The sequence below is a fragment of the Gopherus evgoodei genome, chromosome 6 (genome assembly GCF_007399415.2).
Source record: "Gopherus evgoodei ecotype Sinaloan lineage chromosome 6, rGopEvg1_v1.p, whole genome shotgun sequence".
NCBI lineage: Eukaryota > Metazoa > Chordata > Testudines > Testudinidae > Gopherus > Gopherus evgoodei.
In genome coordinates this window covers 88,504,017-88,523,409 of record NC_044327.1, presented here as the reverse complement: position 1 = coordinate 88,523,409, position 19,393 = coordinate 88,504,017, and the positions used below count along the sequence as shown (strand labels likewise).

Sequence of the window (19,393 nt, the reverse complement as noted above, 5' to 3'; positions counted from 1 at the left end):
CTCAGTGTTTCTGGCTGAGTGAGGGTCTGCAGGTTGACAGCATCTTTGGCAGCATTTCCCTAATGTGTGGCTTTAGAGAGGGTTTCACTGCAGATTGAGTGCTCCTTTAACTTAGGGTATGGCTACATTTGCAGGTGTGCAGCGCTGGAAGTTACAACTGTCTTCGTACAGCTGTGTAGGGAAAGCGCTGCAGTGTGGCCACACTGACAGCTACCAGCGCTGCAGTGTGGCCACATTTGCAGCATTTGCAGCGCTGTTGGGAGTGGTGCATTATGGGCAGCTATCCCACAGAGCACCTCATCCCATTTTGGCGCCGTGGGTTGTGGGAAGGGGACAGAAGGGTGTGGGTCATTCTGCTTCCTGTCCCAATGCCCCATGATGCATCGCTTCACATCCCAGCAATCACTGTTTTTCCATCCACGTTTGGCGCCATTGTGACTCTCCCAACGGTTTCTGTGCAGCGCGATTTCTGTGGGAAATGGAGCCTGAGCTGCTGAGGACTTTGCTGATGAGTCTTGCCAGCACATCATGTTTGGCAGTTGAGCGATTCCTTCAGCTCCAAAGTGACAGTGAGGAGTCCGACGATGATATTGAGTCACCTGACGCGTATGACACTAAATTGCTTGTGGCATTCACGGAAATGCTCAGCACCATGGAACGCCGCTTTTGGGCTTGGGAAACAAGCACTGAGTGGTGGGATCACATCGTCATGGAAGTCTGGGATGACGAGCAGTGGCTGCAGAACTTTCGGATGAGAAAAGCCACTTTCATGGGACTGTGTGCTGAGCTCGCCCCCACCCTGCGGCGCAAGGACACGAGATTGAGAGCTGCCCTGCCAGTGGAGAAGCGAGTGGCTATTGCAGTCTGGAAGCTGGCAACTCCAGACAGCTACTGATCGGTCGCCAACCAGTTTGGAGTGGGAAAGTCGACTGTTGGAGTCGTTTTGATGCAAGTTTGCAGAGCCATTAATCGCATCCTGCTAAGAAGAACCATGACTCTGGGGAATGTGCAGGACATTGTGGATGGCTTTGCACAAATGGGTTTCCCTAACTGTGGAGGGGCGATAGATGAGACGCATATTCCTATTCTAGCACCACCCCCACCTAGCATCCGAGTACATTAATCGGAAGCGGTATTTCTCTATGGTTCTCCAGGTGCTTGTGGATCACCATGGGCGTTTCATTGACATTAACACAGGCTGGCCTGGAAAGGTGCATGATGCACGCATCTTTCGGAACAGTGGCCTGTTCAGGAAGATGCAGGCAGGGACTTTTTTCCCAGACTGGAAGATCACAGTAGGGGATGTCGAAATGCCCATTGTGATCTTTGGAGACCCCGTTTACCCGTTAATGCCTTGGCTCATGAAACCGTATACAGGGAAGCTTGACAGCAGCAAGGACCGGTTCAACTATAGGCTGAGCTGGTGCCGAATGACTGTGGAGTGTGCTTTTGGCCGTTTAAAAGGGCGCTGGCGATCTCTGTATGGGAAGCTCGACTTGGGGGAAAGCAGCATCCCTGCTGTTATATCCACGTGCTGTACCCTCCATAATATTTGTGAAGGGAAGGGTGAAACATTCAGTCAGAAATGGACCTCTGAGGTTCAACGCCTGGAGGCTGAATTTGCACAGCCAGAGACAGGGCTACTAGAGAGGCCCAGCACAGGGCTACAAGGATTAGGGATGCGTTGAGGGAGGAATTTGAGGCTGAAAACCAACAGTAATGTTTGGTGCCTTACACGGGAGTGAAGTGCAGTGGTTACAATGTTAGTAGGAATCTGTTTTTCCTAAGCTGATTTGCAGTGCCTGTTTCTTTCCTGGGCTACGGTATCTTTGACTTTCTGCAATAATAAAGACTGTTTTCAAAGCCAAGAATTCATTTATTGAAAAGAAAATAACTTTCTTGACAGATACACAACATTTTGGGAACCTAAAAGAGCAGGGGGGGTGGGGTGGTGAACTGCACATTCGCAGGTTTGAATATGTCCTGTCTGGAGTACTGTGCAATGACTGCTGCACTTCAGGATGAAAATACTGTATGGTGATGGGGGTTGAGTACAGAGGGTAAGGGTCGTAGTTCTCAGGGCTAGTTGGTGAATGTACAGGTGTTGGGGGAAGCTGGTGATGGTAAGAACCTAGATGCTGGGGAAGGGGGTTTTGAGCTGACATTGGGGCACAAGGGAAAGAGCTTTGGGACAGGGGGGCCGGCATGGTAGTGCTCTGCCTTCATGGCTACGAGTGACTGGATAGAGTCCTCTTGGCGCGCCAGGATGCTTATCAGCTGCTTTGTGCTTTTATTTTTAGCCACTGCGTTTCTCTGGCGGATCCTGCTTTCCCTTTCCCTCCAGTCCTGTAGTTTTTTACTCTCTCTGGCAGTGTGATCCATAACTGCTTTCAGCATGTCTTCTTTGCTTTTTTGCGGCTTCTTCCTGAGGTTTTGTAGCCTCTGAGCAGTCGATGATACAGGCAGTCGAGTAGTCCAGGACACTATTCAAAAGGCAAAAATGGCAACAGTTAACAGAGGCAGCATTGTTTATAATCTCACCCAGACAGTTATTCCCACACAGTGAAGGAGTTAACAGTCTTCACTTCAGCATAGTTTTCCCATACCAAACAGAGCGCACCTAACCCACAGGAGCCACGAAATGGCGAGTAAGGGGGACTGATTACTTCAGGGATGTGCATGGGTTTCTGTGCGTTGGGGAAAGCAAACTGCTGCAGGGGGCGTCTACACTGAACAGTCTCCCAACATTTTCCACAGGAGTTAATCCTGGAAGATATCTCGCTGCTGTGGGTCACCTGGGAAGAGCGGGAGGGTCTTCTACAGCAATGCGGATTCCTCCCTGGCCTCTGTGCAGCTTGTCTGTGTGCAGCAATGGTCCTCCCACCCCTCACGGCACAGTGGCGTGGACGCGTTAGCCTGACTGGGTCAAGGACCACAGTGGCTCTCCCTATAAACTTGCACAAGCGCATTGCCCACGCTCTGGCTGAAACTTTTGAAGAGATTACCAAGGCCGATTACCACGACGTGATAGACCACATCAATGGGCTATTCCACATCTAGGCATGCATGCATGCAGCCCTAACCCCCCCATCTTTCCTGAAACATTTCCATCCTGAAAATAAAAGCCGCTTACCGGTAACCCGCTCCTCTGCTTGTCCTTCACCAAGTACCAGATGCTGCAACTGGCTACCTTCCTCCTGGCTTGAGAAGAGCTCCTGGCTGCATGCCTTCTGGGACTCCGGGGTGTCTCCCCCAACCCCAGTACCCTCAGTCTCGGTTTCCTTCCCCCCCCCTCCTCTCCACCATCCTCCCCCCCCGCTCTGAAGTGTCCATCGTGGTCGTCGGATTGGCAGTGGGGTCACCCCCAAGTATCGCATCCAGCTCCTTGTAAAAACGGCAGGTCGTGGGGGCAGCGCCGGAGCAGCGGTTTCCCTCACGGGCTTTGCAATAGGCACTCCACAGCTCCTTCACTTTAACCCTGCACTGCAGCGTGTCCCGGTCATGGCCCCTTTCCAGCATAGCCCTTGATATCTGCCCATAGGTATCATAATTCCTACGGCTGGAGCGCAGCTGGGACTGCACAGCTTCCTCCCCCCAAACACTGATGAGGTCCAGCAACTCGCCATTGCTCCATGCTGGGGCTCGTTTGGCGCGTGGAGGCATGGTCACCTGGAAAGATTCACTGATTGCACTCCACACCTGGCTGAGCAAACAGGAAGGGGATTTTTAAAATTCCTGGGGCATTTAAAGGGCGGGTCACCTGAGGCCAGGGCAGTAGAGTTCGAACTGATGAGCAGAGTGGCTGAACAGGCATTCTGGGATACCTCCGAATACCTCTGGAGGCCAATTACAGTGCTTTTGGTGGCCACACTGGCAGAGCAGCGCTGCATCACCAGCGCTGCAATCGTTATACCCCAGGCAAAGCAGGAGTACAGCCAGCGCTGCAGCCAGGGAGATGCAGCGCTGTATGTGCCTTGCAAGTGTGGATGATGAGTAAGTTGCAGCGCTGTAAACCCACCACCAGCGCTGCAACTCTCTAGTGTAGCCAAGCCCTAAATTCTCCTTCACCATTAGGTGAACAGGGGAGGCAGAGATTGAACTGGGTCAGTGACAGAATTACCTGCAAACTGTGAATTTAAGAAGTGCTCTTCTAGTGACTAGAAGAGGGTGAGACCTAGTCCAAGAACTAAACTGCCTCTTGGATATGCAGAGAGAGAGAGAAACAAAACCCCAATTGTGCTGAAGTGAGGGAGGGAGGAGTAAGTCCCAAAAAGGAAATCATTAAGTTACAAATTTTCTAATACTTAAAAATAATTGTTCTACACACACTTATTGGATAATAAGTAAAATTAGAATTACAATGGCCTTAATCATGACATTAATCTTTTAAAAATAATTTAAGAAATAGCATGTTAACAAGACGCTCTATTATTGGACCTTGATTTTAGAAGGTCAGCTGGTTATTCACTAAAGCAATGAAAATGAAAAAAATAAATGGAATGCTTTGGAACAAACTTGTATTTAGAGGAATGTTCGGGGTGCAATAACTGGTCTTGGTAAATTCCATTGCTGGGAATTTTAAAACTCTAGTGGCATTTTAACACTAGTGGCAGGTATTTCTGTGTACACCACAGAGAAGAATATATGAGGAGAGAGGAGTGGAAAATAAAATATTAGAAGAAAAAGTATCTGAAAAGTTTTACCTCTAGGTGGCAGAGTTACTGCTTTGGTATGGAGCTGATCCGTTATTCAAAAATGAGACGGGAAAGTGTGCCTTTGATGAAGCTACTGACCAGCGTATGAAGAAACTGCTTGAAAGTTCTATAACTAAATCTAGAAGAGGTTCAACATCAGGTAGGAATGAGCTATTCTGGCATATTCATTACTATTAGATAGAGAACAACAGAAATCCCATTGTCACATTTCCTTACTTATAGCCAACACTTCTATGGACTTCGCTCACTTGATATACTAGCACAGTGGTTCTCAACCTTTCCAGACTACTGCATCCCTTTTAGGAGTTGATTTGTCTTGTGTACCCCCAAGGTTCATCTCAATTAAAAACTACTTGCTTACAAAATCAGACATAAAAATACAAAATTATTACTGAAAAATTGCTTACTTTCTCTTTTTTACCATATAATTATAAAATAAATCAAATGGAATATAAATATTGTACTTACATTTCAGTGTACAGTATATAGATCAGTATAAACAAGTCATTGTATGAAATTTTAGTTTGTAATGACATTGCTAGTGCATTTTATGTCGCCTGTTGTAAAACTTGGCAAATATCTAGATGAGTTGATGTACCCCCTGGAAGATATCCCTGGTTGAGAGCCACTGTACTGGCGGACTTTGAGCAGACTCCTCTTGTTGGTTGCCTTCATTAACATGCATGCATGAGATGAAATAAAACGATAAGGTGATCAACTCTGAGCATGTCTTAGTTGTGTATCATTTGTGTCTATTTGAACAGTATATAGACTAAAAATTTTATTAAAGCTAATGTTAAAAAAATTATAAAATGCATAGGCTGAGAAAAGTGTGTCTGTACAGCTGGGTATAGTATTTAGATTATCCACAAATACAATGTTTGTTTTTAAAGTCATAAGATACATATAGTGCATAATCAGCAATAACCCCAATTTAGGTGAATGAATTTAATAATACAGTTTAAATATTTAGCATCCGTGCATTCGGATACATTACTCATGAAAAAAGTTATACAGAGAGTTGATGGCGGAAAGCAAAATATATCAATGAATGAAAGTTGTCCCTCGTAATTGAGAATTTAGAATAGGTTGTCCATTTAGAGAAAAAAAGAATTCATCAGGAAAGTATTTGAGTTACTTTCCCAGCTGTTCTTCTCATCGACACTCCAGTTCATCCTTCCTGGTATTGCCGATGTCCGGTGATATGTTCTATGTAGATGTCCATCAACCACCTGATGACGTCCAACACCATAAATTGCCACATCAGCCGCGCATAGTGTTAACCGACTCCACATTCTCTCAGCACTCACTTGTTACCAGGGTCCCGTGCACTCAGGACTCTGACGATCAGCGTGTGAGTTTGGACCTCATAGACTCTAGTTCTCAGGGCGTCGGCCAGAGGAGTGTATTTCTCCAGCTTTTGAGATCAGGCGTCATGGAAAGCTCGGATCCTGTTTTCGAAGGGCACTGTGACATCCACCATGATGATCTTCTTCCTGTCCTCACTGGTGATGAGGATGGCTGGTCGCATTTGGCTGTCAGTTCCGGGGATGGCAGAGTTCGCGGCTACCTTCCCCACAGGTAGAATCATAGAATATTAGGGTTGGAAGAGACCTCAGAAGGTCATCTAGTCCCATCCCCTGCTCAAAGCAAGACCAACATCAACTAAATCATCCTTGCCACAGTTTTGTCAAGCTGGGCTTTAAAAACCTCTAAGGATGGAGGTTCCACCACCTCCCTGGGTAAGCAATTCCAGTGCTTCACTACACTCCTAGTGAAATAGTGTTTCCTAATATCCAACCTAGACCCCCACTGCAACTTGAGACCATTGCTTCTTGTTCTGTCATCTACCACCACTGAGAACAGCCTAGCTCCATCCTCTTTGGAACCCCCTTCAGTTAGTTGAAGGCGGCTATCAAATCACCCCTCACTCTTCTCTTCTGTAGACTAAATAAGCCCAGTTCCCTCAGCCTCTCCTCATAAGTCATGTTCCCCAGCCCCCTAATCATTTTTGTTGCCTTCTGCTGGACTCTCTCCAATTTGTCCACATTGCTTCTGTAGTGGGGGGCCCAAAACTGGACGCAGTACTCCAGGTGTGGCCTCACCAGGGCCGAATGGAGGGGAATAATCACTTTCCTTGATCTGCTAGCAGTGCTCCTACTAATACAGCCCAATATGCCGTTGGCCTTCTTGGCAACAAGGGCACACTGCTGACTCATATCCAGCTTCTCATCCACTGTAATCTCCAGGTCCTTTTCTGAAGAACTGCTGCTTAGCCAGTCGGTCCCAAACCTGTAGCAGTGCATGGGATTCTTCCTTCCTAAGTGCAGGACTCTGCACTTGTTCTTTTTGAACCTCATTAGATTTCTTTTGGCCCAGTCCTCCAATTTGTCTAGGTCACTATGGACCCTATCCCTACCCTCCAGCATATCTATCTTTTCCCCCATCTTATTGTCATCTATGAACTTGCTGAGGGTGCAATTAATCCCATCATCCAGATCATTAATAAAGATGTTGAATAAAACCAGCCCCAGGACCAACCCCTGGGGCACTCCGCTTGATACCAGTTGCCAACTAGACATCAAGCCATTGATCACTACCAGTTGAGCCTGACAATCTAGCCAGCTTTCTATCCACTGTGACAAAGCTCTGAGCCTGTATTGGTAGGTCCCGCGCTTCCTGGCAGATATCGTGGCCTCAAAAGCTCGCTGAGGCCCTCAGTTTGACCTCCCTTTCCCAGTGTGGTGGCTTACTGAACTATTTTCATCACAGGCCGGTATGGGAGGTAGGAAGGTGGAATACCCACAGTTTCTGTTGCTTCTTAGAGCTCCATAGGCACCATTTGGTCTCTTGCTGGACCAAAGTCTGTTTTCCCTTTCAAAGGGATCTCTGTAGATCATGCGAGGGGGAAGAGAGGAACCTGGGCCCGCCCTCTACTCCGGGTTCCAGACCAGGTACCCTAATGATAGCAGCTGTTAGTGGCTTCCCTCCTCCACTGACACTGCTTTGATTCCCTGGTCCACTTCCCCATGCTCCCCTTTTCCAAGCTTCACCCTTATCTTAGGGCTCAGTAATCCTTCCTCTTCTCCAGCTCCTTTCACCTGGGCTCCTCTTGAGAGAACTGGAAAGTAGAGCTTTTAAAGCAGTATAAGTGGGACCTTAATTGGCTGCATCTATCTCCATTAGCCTAACAGCCTTAACTGACCCTTTGTCAGTTAATTGAGGTCAGGTGCTGGCATTAGCCTAACGACCTTAACTGGTTAAATTGGCATCAGGTGTCTTGATTGGCCTGGAGCCCTTGTATCCAGGGAACAGGGACCTGCTCATTCTAAGGCTGATATACCTGCCTTCCACTACCCTCTTATATCCTTCTGGCCTGAGTCTGTCACACCACCTTATAGTCCATTCATCCAATCCACACTTTTTTAACTTGCTGGCAAGAATACTGTGGAAGACCGTGTCAAAAGCTTTGCTAAAGTCAAGATATATCACATCCACCACTTTCCCCATATCCACAGAGTCAGTTTTCTCATCATAGAAGGCAATCAGGTTGGTCTGGCATGACTTGCCCTTGGTGAATCCATGTTGACTGTTCCTGATCACCTTCCTCTCCTCCAAGTGCTTCAGAATGGATTCCTTGAGGACCTGCTCCATGATTTTGCCAGGGACTGAGGTGAAGCTGACCACTCTGTAGTTCCCCAGGTTCTCTTTTTAAAATATGGGCACTATATTTTCCTTTTTCCAATCGTCTGGGACTTTCCCCAATCAAAATGGAAACATTTTATTCATGTACAATGGCTCCTTTATTTTTTCCCATGACTAACAGCTGGAAATGCGTCCTTCAGCATGTCATCAACACCAGAAAGAAGACTTTCACTGATTAGAAGGAGGAGAAAGGGAATGCGTGAGGACTTGTTCACCGAGAGAATGAACGCCTCTGGGACAGCTGACACAAAACTGAGAGTGTGGAGGATTTCACTGTCTGAAAAATTAGACATGGACATAGAGAGCAGGAAAGCTTCCAATGAGCAGGAGCGTGCAGCACAGGATAAGATGCTTTGGATTATGAGGGACCAAGCACACATGTTGAGGCATCTGGTTGAACTGCAGGAATAGAAGCAGAAGGGTAGAGTCCCTCTGAAAACCCTGGTAGACAGCCAGCCAGCATTGCCTGGCACAGAATCACCGTCCTCCAAGCGTTCCATGAGGCGTGGGTGAAAAGTTCATTATCCCTTTCACTTAACTGAGGGGGAGGGTACAACAAACAGAAGGTGCCTATTCACAGACCTTTGATGGTCTGGAATGTGGTGTTTTGTTACACAGCTGAAAATGTTTCTCCCGTTTCAAGTTTACAACCCCTTTTCCCCAAGGTTACCTTTTTTTCTGTTCTCCCTCTTTACTTATGTTTGTTAAATAAAGTAAATGGATTCAAGAAATAAATGTTCTTTATTGAGTAGAAGCAGTGGGCTTGGGCAGGGCGGGATGTTGGCTTTACAGGAACAGTGATACAATGCAGGTGAAGGTTTAGGAAAAACAAAATGTGGACAAGCAGCTCACATTACTGTGATCCATTATTGAAATGGATTTTCAAAGCCTTGAAGATATGCAGTGCCTCTTGCTGTACTCTTCTTATTGCTCTGGTGTCTGGCTGCTCAAAAATGGCTGCCACGTGATCTGTCTCAGGTGCCCCCCCCTGCAGAAAAATTTCCCCCTTTTTTCACAGATATTATGGAGCACACAGCAGGCAACTATAACCATGGGAGTCTCTTCACTAAGGTCAAACCTTGTTAGTAAACTTCTCCAGCACCCTTTCAAATGACCAAAGACACATTCAACCACCATTCTGCACTTTCTCAGCCTACAGTTGAGTTGTTCATTACTATTGTCCAGATAGCCAGTGTATGGCTTCATGAGCCATGGGAGCAAGGGATAGGCTGGGTCCCCCAGGATAGCTATAGGCATCTCAATGTTGTCAATGTTCATTTAGTGGTCTGGAAAGAAAGTCCCGGATTGCAGCTTTTTGAACAGACCCGAGTTCCTAAAGATACAAACGTCATGAACCTTTCCCAACCATGCTACGCTGATGTCGGTGAAACACCCCCTGTGATCCACCAGCGCTTGCAACACCGTTGAAAAGTATCCCTTTCTGTTTATGTACTCTTTGGCAAAGTGGTCTGGTGCCAAGATGGTGATATGCATGCCATCTGTCGCCCCACCACAATTAGGGAACCCCATTGTGGCAAAACCATGCACTATGTCCTGCACATTTCCCAGACTCACTACTGTTTGTAGCAGAAGTCGATTAATGGCCCTGCACACTTGGAGCACAGCAGCTACCATGGTTGATTTACCTACTACAAATTGATTCCACACTGACAGGTAACTGTCTGGCATTGCAAACTTCCAAAAGCAATTACCACTCACTTCCCCACTGTCAAAGCAGATCTCATTTTTGTGTTGCTGAACTGCAGGCAGGGGAAAGTTCTGCACAAAGTTCCTAGAAATGCCTTCCACATTTGAAAGTTCTGTAGCCACAGCTCGTAATCCCATTCCTGCCAAACGATGCGGTCCCGCCAGTCAGTGCTGTTTTCACAGGACCAGAAATGGTGCTCAACAGAGTGCAACTGCTCTGTGACTGCCAGCAGTAACTGTGAATTGTTTTTTTCAGTGGCTTGCAGCAGGGCTGCTTGCAGGACATTGTTATGTTCTGCATGGTAGACCCTACTTCGGATCTGGAAATACTGCAGGAGAAGCTCAAGGTGTTTGAGATGCTCACAGCAAGAGTGCACAACTGAGCAGACTCCATGCTTCTGGGGTTATGGCATACACACGGCCATTTTAAGGCGCGAAAACCACTGGGTTGTTTGCCGTTGATACGAGGAAGGGAGCACAGTGCATCATGGAATGCTGTAACAGAGTGGTCACCCACTCCTGCCCTGAAGGGCTTGAAATCAGCCCTGGGACAGGGCTGAGGCTGCGTGAGGGCTGCTGCTATGGAGAGCAGCAAGCCTCGGCTGATTGGGGAAACAGCCACAGCTGGGGCCATGCCCCAATCAGACCATAGCTGGCCTTATAAAGGCCAGGGAGGCCAGGAGCTGGAAGGACTCTCCCTCTAGCTCTTGAGGGAGAAGGGCCTAGCTGCCTGAGAGCTGACAAAGGTACCTAGAGTGGAGCAGGGCTGGGGAGAGGCTAGAGGAGCTCAAGAGCTCCAGCTTGGAGAACCCCCAGGCTGCAGGCCTTGATAAGGGCCAAGACAGGTACTGTGGCTACAGAGGGGTACCCTGGGGTAGGCAAAGGCAGCAGGTCCAAACCCCACTTGCCAATGATGAGTGGCCTTTACAGACTGCAGTCTGCCCCAGTGAACAAGGGCTAGATGGTGATTGGCAGTAGCCACTGAGGTGAGGTGGGGAAAGGGGTTTGGGGGTTCCCCGAGGAGGGTCTATGGGGGTACTGCCAGGGGGCAGCACCCAACGTAAAGGGGCACCAGGGTCTGGGAGGGACACGGCGGCCAGCGGCAAGTGGAACATCAGCCTGCAGAAGGAGCTTCGGAGCTGAAAAAGCTAATTCTCTGGACAACCAGCAGGAGGCGCCGCCCCAGTGAGTCATCACCCTGCTACGGATGCCAACGCAATGTTCCCATTCTCCTCTGTGACATTGTTTTGGTCCCATGAGGCACTGCACAAACTTCCCAAAACACATTGCGGCAAGTTGCACTTTGGGATAGCTACTCACAATGCACTGCTTTGTGCATCAGTGCAGGCACTGCTAGTGAGGACGCACTCCATCGAGACAATGAGCATAGTGTGTGGCTATGCACAATTGACTTAATTTGGAGGTTCGAGGTTGAATTAGATAAAGTCGACTTAATTTTGTAGTGTAGACAAACACAGACAGAGACAATGGTGATACAGGAGAGGTCTCATAAACTCTTTGACATCCTGACCGCCAGGATTGCTGCATCAATCACGTGCAGATTCACCCAGTGCTGCAGGAATTTAGATTCTCTGAGGACTTGTGAGTGTCTGATGAGCCAGAGTCTCTGATATTAATGAGTACTGAATATCTCTTGGTACCAAGGTCTGCAAGATCTCTCAAACGTTATGTTTTTTCTGGTACTCCATGTTCACTGGTAGTGTCAGCACCAGGTGAAGATCCTTCCTCCCGTCCAATAGGGCAGTATAAATAATAAAACCCTACACAGCAACATAGACACCTTGACCTCATTGTGCACAAAGGTTTCTCCTCTGTGACACTCCAGTTTAGAATGGCAAATTATCAGGCTATGACGATGCAGAGTTACTCCTGTGCTAGGCTCCAGCCAATCCACAAGCCAGAAACTCAAGAGTCTGTCCTTCATATCAACCTGTGGGGGATCACAGGCCTCAAACCATGGCCCACAGATCTCCAGGCAGAGTCCAGGCCATGACCACCACTCAGCAGTTCACCTAACTAACCAGGGAATTAGCTTGCAGAGGGCCCCACCCCCAAAGCTCCCAATTGGGGGAAAAGTCCAGCTCCCCCATTGGCTGAGGTACTCTATATAAAGCAGGAAGAGCCAACAGGAAGTTGTCCAAGCAACTTTAGGAATCCCTGGTTGGCTGCTACTATAGACCTCTTGTGCTTATCTGACTCCTGAGCCTGCTTCCCTGCCGGTTCCTATCCCAGACTCCTGTCTACTCCCAGTTCCTGCTGTCCTGCCCTAAGTCACGTTCCTGCTTCTCCGCATTAAATTCCATTGGTGTCTCCAGCTCTGACCTTTGGCTTGGTACCTGACACTGTTTTCAGTTTTGACCTCTGGCTCCAGCCACTAGGCTTGACTCTGGCTCCAACCACTATGCCCAAATGGTGCTTCGACCATTAAGCCTGCCCCTGCTGTTTCCCTAGTCATTGCACAACCTCCCAGAGTTACAAGCAGTCAGAAATGCCTGCATTCACTTCCTCTCTTAGAGGACAAGCCATCAAAATCATGACTACCAATGTGGCCTGCATGTTCTACATAAATCGTCAGGGAGAGGTGAAATCCCTTTCTTTTTGTGCCAGAGCAATAAAGCTGCAGAACTGGTACAATCACATTCTCAGTTCAGCCTTTTACCTTCCAGGCATACAGAACTCCGTGGCTGATGATCTGACAAGACATTTCTCCTTGGATTATGAGTGGGAGCTGAACCTCAAATCCTCAAACAGATATTCCTGACTTGGGGGTTCCAGAAGTGGACCTATTTGCGACTGCCGCCAACAGAAAATGTAAGAAGTTCTGTTTGAGAAGAGATTTGGGTCTTCAACTCTTAGGAGACACCTTCCTCTTTTCTTGGGCCTTCTTTATGCATATCTGCTGACACCACTGGTTCTGAGGGCGCTGAACAAGATCAAACAAAACAGAGCCATTCTAGTTGCACCAGCTTGGCTGAGACAGGTCTGGTACCCTTACATGATTCATCTTGCTTTTTTCCAGTGCTGGAGCTTCCAACCATTTTCCATCTGCTGTCCCAGAACTCTGGTCAGTCTCTCCACCCCAAAATGACCATCCTCCAACTGACAGTGTGGCTCCTTGATAGTTCTTGGGCATAGAGGTTTCCAGTTCAGCAAAAGGTAAAACAGATCTTATTAAAAGCAGAAAGAACTCTACTAGAAATACTTACCTTCGGAAATGGAAACGATTTCACCATTGGTGTACCCAGCATCAGTTTTCATCTGTTCATACTTCCCTCTCTGGGGTTCTTGATTACCTGTTGGATTTAAAGAAGTCAGGTCTTTCTGAGAGTACTGTCAGGCTTAATTAGGTGATTGTTACAGCCTTTCATTCCCCTATGCAAGGATTTTCAGTCTTTGCTCATCCCATGACAAGAAGATTCGTCAAGGGATTGAGTAATCTTTTCCCGCAAATTAGACTATGAGGTTTGAACTTCGTCCTTTTTTGTCTTATTAAATCTCCATTTGAGCCATTAGCTAACTGTTGTCTGCTGTATTTATCTGAGAAAACAGCATTCTTAGTAGCTATCATTTCTACCCACAGGACTGGAGAACTAGGAAGGTTAATGGGTAGTCCTCTCTTCATGATTTTCTTCAAGGATAAAAAGATATTGCCGTGCCAACATCCCAAGTTCATATTTAAAATATCCTCCAATTTCCACATTAATCAAGCTATCTGCCTTTCTGTGTACTTTTCAAAGCCTCGCCACCCTAGAGGGGAAGCTGCCCTCCATTAGCTTTGGACAGAACTAAACCATTCAGAAACTCTCCCTCACTGTTTACTTCAGTTGCAGACAGATCAAAAGGATCTTCATTTTCCACCCAAAGACTTTCAAAGTGGGCTTCCCGTTATATTCTTGTTCATCATCAAACTGCTAATATTTAGCCCTTTTCAAGAGTAATGACCCATTCAGCAATCTCCCAAGCTGTCTCTATGGCTGTGAATTTTTTTTCCAAATACTGAAATTTTCAGTGTACACTTTTTCCAAACACTACATGCTGATAAATGACACTAGATCAGATGCGACTGTTGCTATGGCAGTCCTTTCTTCAGTGTTGGATCCAGTTCCAAAGCCCCCTCAACCTTCAGGTGATACTGCTTGGAAGTCAGCTGAAGTGGAGCACCCATAGGGATGCTACTCAAAGAAGGAGGAGAGGTTACTCTGCTTGTGCAATATGACATACCAGGGTACAGTCCAGACCAGTAGGGGGCTGTGTTACCCCTGCTCTGCAACCGTGGGTGCCTTAGTGAAGTAGCTCCCACCTGGACCACTCACAAACAGCCTTCTGGCATGCAAGTCACACCCTGAGTGTCTGTGTGTAACTGCAGCCTACCAGTCACACTTGGGTTACATTCTGTCTCTCACCAGCCTTGGTTATACTGCAGGGTGACCGAACATAGAAATACATTTCTGTACTGCCCAATCTCTCTTAGACAGTACAAAAATTTTAAATCCGTTATTCCTTTAAGGGAATAATATGCCAGTTATTATCTCAAATAGTTATTCAGATCCTTCAATTTAAATACACTGGGTTAGATAAAACAGTAAAACATGTTTATTAACTATGAAGAGAGATTTTAAGTGAATACAAGTAATGAGGCATAAAAGTCAGAAATAGTTACAAGAAAAATAAAGATAAGATGTTTACTAATGTGTAACCTAACAAACTATATTAGATTCAAGCAAAGTTTTTTACCATATACTTCACCAGATTACTGCCAAAAGTTTCAGGTCAGGACCCCTCTCCCAGAGTCCAACATCTGCTTCCTTTTTCTCTTCATGTGTAATGAACGTGATAGACAGGGAGAAAGAGAGAGGGATATCTTGGGATGTTTGTCTCTCCTTTTTATAGTTTCAGTCCCCCTCTTGAAAAATATTTCCAGCTGGACACTAGGAGACAAAGAATCTATGTGGAAGGATGTTCCCTGCTGTTTTTCCCCACCTTTTTGAACTTCCTTTGTCTTTCCTTCCTGCTTGATGACTCTGTTTACTGCTTAAATGCAAATTAAGCAGAGCACACATTTCTTTGTTTAGGACAGACCTGTTTGCTAGCCATCTGTTGAGCAGAGCTGTGGGGTTTGGAACATGTGTTAATAACACCATCCAGGGGAATCTTATAACTTCATATACAATGTTACCACACATATTTCAGCAGGACAATACTGATCAGCAAATTATGAGTTTTCAAATGATACCTTACACGGCAGCTTTGTACTTTATGCAAAGATTATTACAGTTGTTGTGTAGAGTGTGAATACAGGGGTGTATTCTGTCACATGCAGTAACTGGAATTCTCTGAGATGTATGTCCCTACAGGTGCTCTAATACCCATCCTCCTTCCCCTCTGCTTTGGAGTTCTGTCTTATAGGACTTCATGGTAGAGAAGGAACTGAGGCCGTTTTGCCCATGCAACTCTATATATCCTTGGTACAGGGCATGAGGATATCCGGAGCACATGCATGGGCTGAACAGGCATTACTACAGAAAATCTCAGCTCTAAGACTCATGGAGTGCAACCACACCTGAAGTGGAGCACCCATAGGGACACCCATCTTGAAGAACTCCAGTTACTGCACTAGGTGAGTAACCTCTCATTCTGTGTCTCAGTCAGGTATTGACTTTCAGTGTAGAATATCTTAGTGCAAAGTTTCATGATGCTTGTGGGCCATGGAGATGTGGTCGTCACCATGAAAATTCTTCAGTTACTTGAACTTTATTGAAACCAGTTTCATAGCCAATAAGTAGTCACTGTTATGTGGTTTGAATTTCAAATTTTTTGAACACATGAGAATTTTTGCACTCTCTCTGTTTTCTGTATAAAGAATTCCTTCTTTACGTTTTTCTGTCCTGTTGTATGACTAATTAGTAACCGATAGAAGGTGAATGTGTGTCTTTTATTCCTCTCCTGATTAACTTTGCATATGCCTTAGGAGAAAGCTCCCAGCTCTAGAAGGACTGTTTTTAACTGTTGATAAAGCTATAAATACTGGAATGTAAGATCACAGTGGTTATATGCTATGATTTTAGTGCCTGATTTATTTACATAAATATCTAGAGCCAGATCCTGGCCCCTATTCCAGCCCACTTATGCCACTCTGGCAACACAAAGGGGTGGCCAGAAAGCTAATTTAAACAACCAGCCAGCAATTAAAACTGATTCAGAGGCAATCCCTGGCAGGTGTAGGGCTGATGAGTTGCCTTTTACACCATCCCATTCCCTTCCTCTGCCCAGTGTACAAAGCATGCTGGGAGTGGAAGGGGCATGACTTGAGCAACTTGTGAACCAGCTATCACTAGCTTCAGAATGGCCTCTAAAGGGCCAGTGCAGCATGTGTAACTTAGAGAAGCCTTGTGGCTACTCTTAAATTTCACTGAGGGTCAGACAGGCTACCAACCTCCTCAGGAATCAGGACGCTTAAAGCCACATTTACTCCTTCTTCTCCTCAACTGTACCAAGCAGACTTCTGGTACAACTGGAGATCTGAGCTCATGAATTTAATGTCTAACTTTTTTGATCTTTATCTGTTTTTTTGTTATTTCCAGATAGCAAATAGTTATTAGGATTCACTACAAGCTAGACTCTGAGCATAGGATGCTGTGCCTGTAAAACAGAGAATTGTAATTTTCTTTTGATATTGATCCTTTCAATCTCTCATTTTCCTTTCAGCTAAAAAGGATGTAGAGAGTATATTAAATGCTCAAAGAATAAATGACACACACCAGCATCAGGTAACTTTTTTTTTTTAAGGAACAATCATTGTCATTTGGTGGTGAACAGTCATGCATTTGCTATTCTACAATGAAGTATAGTAGAAAGGTAGAGCATTTCTGAAATGCTCTTCAGAAACAGTACATACTAAACATTTCATGACTAAAAATATTTTTAGCATATAATGAGGTGTGGAAAGACCTTTCTTCTTACTTGCTATAATTTTATGTGTTATGGTAAATGTCTGTGTAATTTACCTTGGTAGATACTATCATTCTCAGAAATACTGTATTGGAATATAAGTGTTTTCATTTTTTCTCTGTTTAACTTACATCCTAAAACACTGTTTTATATTTTATTGATGATAAGCATTCACTGAAGAGAGTATCATAAATACAAAAATAGACCTTTATTTGGAAAACATGTTTTTGATAGTGTTATTGATGCTTTCAATATTTAGTTTAGTTTTTGTTGTGTTTCTGCTCCAAGCAGATCACCAGATGTGAAATAATCACTAAGACAAGTCCAGTTGAGTTCTACCATATTTTGTGACTTGTATCATTGACTATACAGTTGAAGCAGCAACCTAGAATGAAATATTACAAAGCAATCTACCAGAAAATTAAATCAATTGTGTTTTGTTTTTGTAGTTGGAAGTACATTCAGAGAGCACAGTTCACAGTTCAGGTGTTCATAATAATAATAATAAATCAAAGCAAGGATTTGTCAACTTTGAACAAAGTAGCAAAGAGAATTCAATAAGAAATGCCAAAGGTTCCATCTCCAGAGTTTTTGAGGATCAAAGATTGTTGAATGAAAAAAACTCAAAAGATGCAAGACTGGTTCCAACACAGACAAAGAAATCAGTAGGGACTGTAAAAAAGATTGTATCTATCGAGAATGTCAGTGAGTACAGGACAATTGTGTCTCCTTCAGATACATCTAGAGACAAAACAAGAAGCAGAAGCCACAAAACATATGACCCTCATGTTGGACATAACACTGGGTTCACGGTTAATACCTCTTTCTCAAAAAGAATAACTAGGTCCTCTGCACATCATAATTATAGTTCAGATAATATTTGTGAAGTAGGGGAAAAGCCCAGCATACCCAAACAGGCAGAAATGCAAAAAGAACATGACTTCTGTAATAGTGATACTCCAGTTTCAAAAGAAAGGGAGAAGACTTGTGGAAGCAACAACAAACCTTCAATAATAATGACAGACCAGGTAACTAGTTTACTGTGCACTGAATCCTCAATTCCTGTAGTAAAAGCATCTACAGAGCAGTCTGAGAATGTTGAGTTAACAGAACTTGATTCTCACTCAGTACTTTCTTTGTGTAAAGAAATCAGTGTGCCTCTTGTGACTGCAGAGCAATGTTTTATGAATCGGGATAATGAACACCATTGTCTTAACCACAATAAAGATGGTAGCATGGGTGACAAGAGTCTGACTGCAGCTAAGAGAATAAGTAGTATCCACTTTGTTGAAGAAAATATCATTTACAATGAGAATAATAGACCATCAGACCAATTTCTTTTTTTGGAAAACTCCAAAGATCAAATTAACTTTGATATCGAAAGAGACAGAATTAATGAGGAGGAACAAAGTTTAAAACACTCTTTACCTCTTTTTGAAGATATTTCTTTACAGGGAAACCGGCTAGAATCAGAAAGCCTAACTACACTTTCACCACAGGGAACTGTAAACCTCACTGATTCAGTCTATACAGTCCTATCTGAACAGTATATTGACAATGAGAATCAAAACATTTATAAAAATGTCTCTAAAGATGTAGATAACTGTACTGTACAAACACTTCAAACAAGTACAGAAATACTTTCATTGCATCAATTTTCAGCAGCTGTTAATAGAGCTAGTGATTCTGAAAGTCCTGAGAATTTTAGCATCAGTGTGCTAAGGCCTTTTGCTCATCAAACAGGTGAGGGAATGAGGATGATGCTAAGCACAGAAGGAAGCACTGGAAGATGCTGCACTGAGAAAATTGAAGGTGAAATGAATTCAGAGATTAACACATCTGCAGCTTTACAGCTACATGAAAAAGCAGCATTTCAAGTGAAAAGAAAGAGACAGGACCTTCAGGAAATCAGCTTAGGTACAGATTTGTATTCCATTAGTTGTATGAACAAGAATTCACTTCATCCATCTCAGCTGACCCAAGAAACAGAGCAGGAAACTTCCCAAAAATCAGGTGAAAAGTTTTATTTTTTATACAATTTTAGGAATTCTTTGTAGGCATGTTGTAGTTTGTAATAGATCTTTTAGAGTAGTGCAATATGTGCAGCATATACAGTAGCATACACAAATGGCAATGCATGAATTGCATTCCAGAAATATTGCCAGGTGTGCAAAATTAATTGATTGGACATTTTTGCAGCCGAGCCCCTGGTAGTTATTTTGTTACTATCAAAATATAACTATAATATTGATATTGATTAAAGTAATGAAAATGAAGGAATTCTTAAGCACTCTTTG

At 44.7% G+C, this 19,393-nt stretch overlaps 1 protein-coding gene across 1 annotated transcript in view; it reads left to right on the top strand.

Annotated features, from left to right (window-relative positions):
- ANKRD31 (ankyrin repeat domain 31) overlaps positions 1-19,393 on the top strand; it is a 143,493-nt gene that overhangs the window by 49,322 nt on the left and 74,778 nt on the right. Inside the window, 3 exon segments of the mRNA XM_030566573.1 lie at positions 4,710-4,854; positions 16,854-16,915; positions 17,546-19,109. Of these exon segments, the coding sequence (XP_030422433.1) occupies positions 4,710-4,854; positions 16,854-16,915; positions 17,546-19,109 (1,771 nt within the window).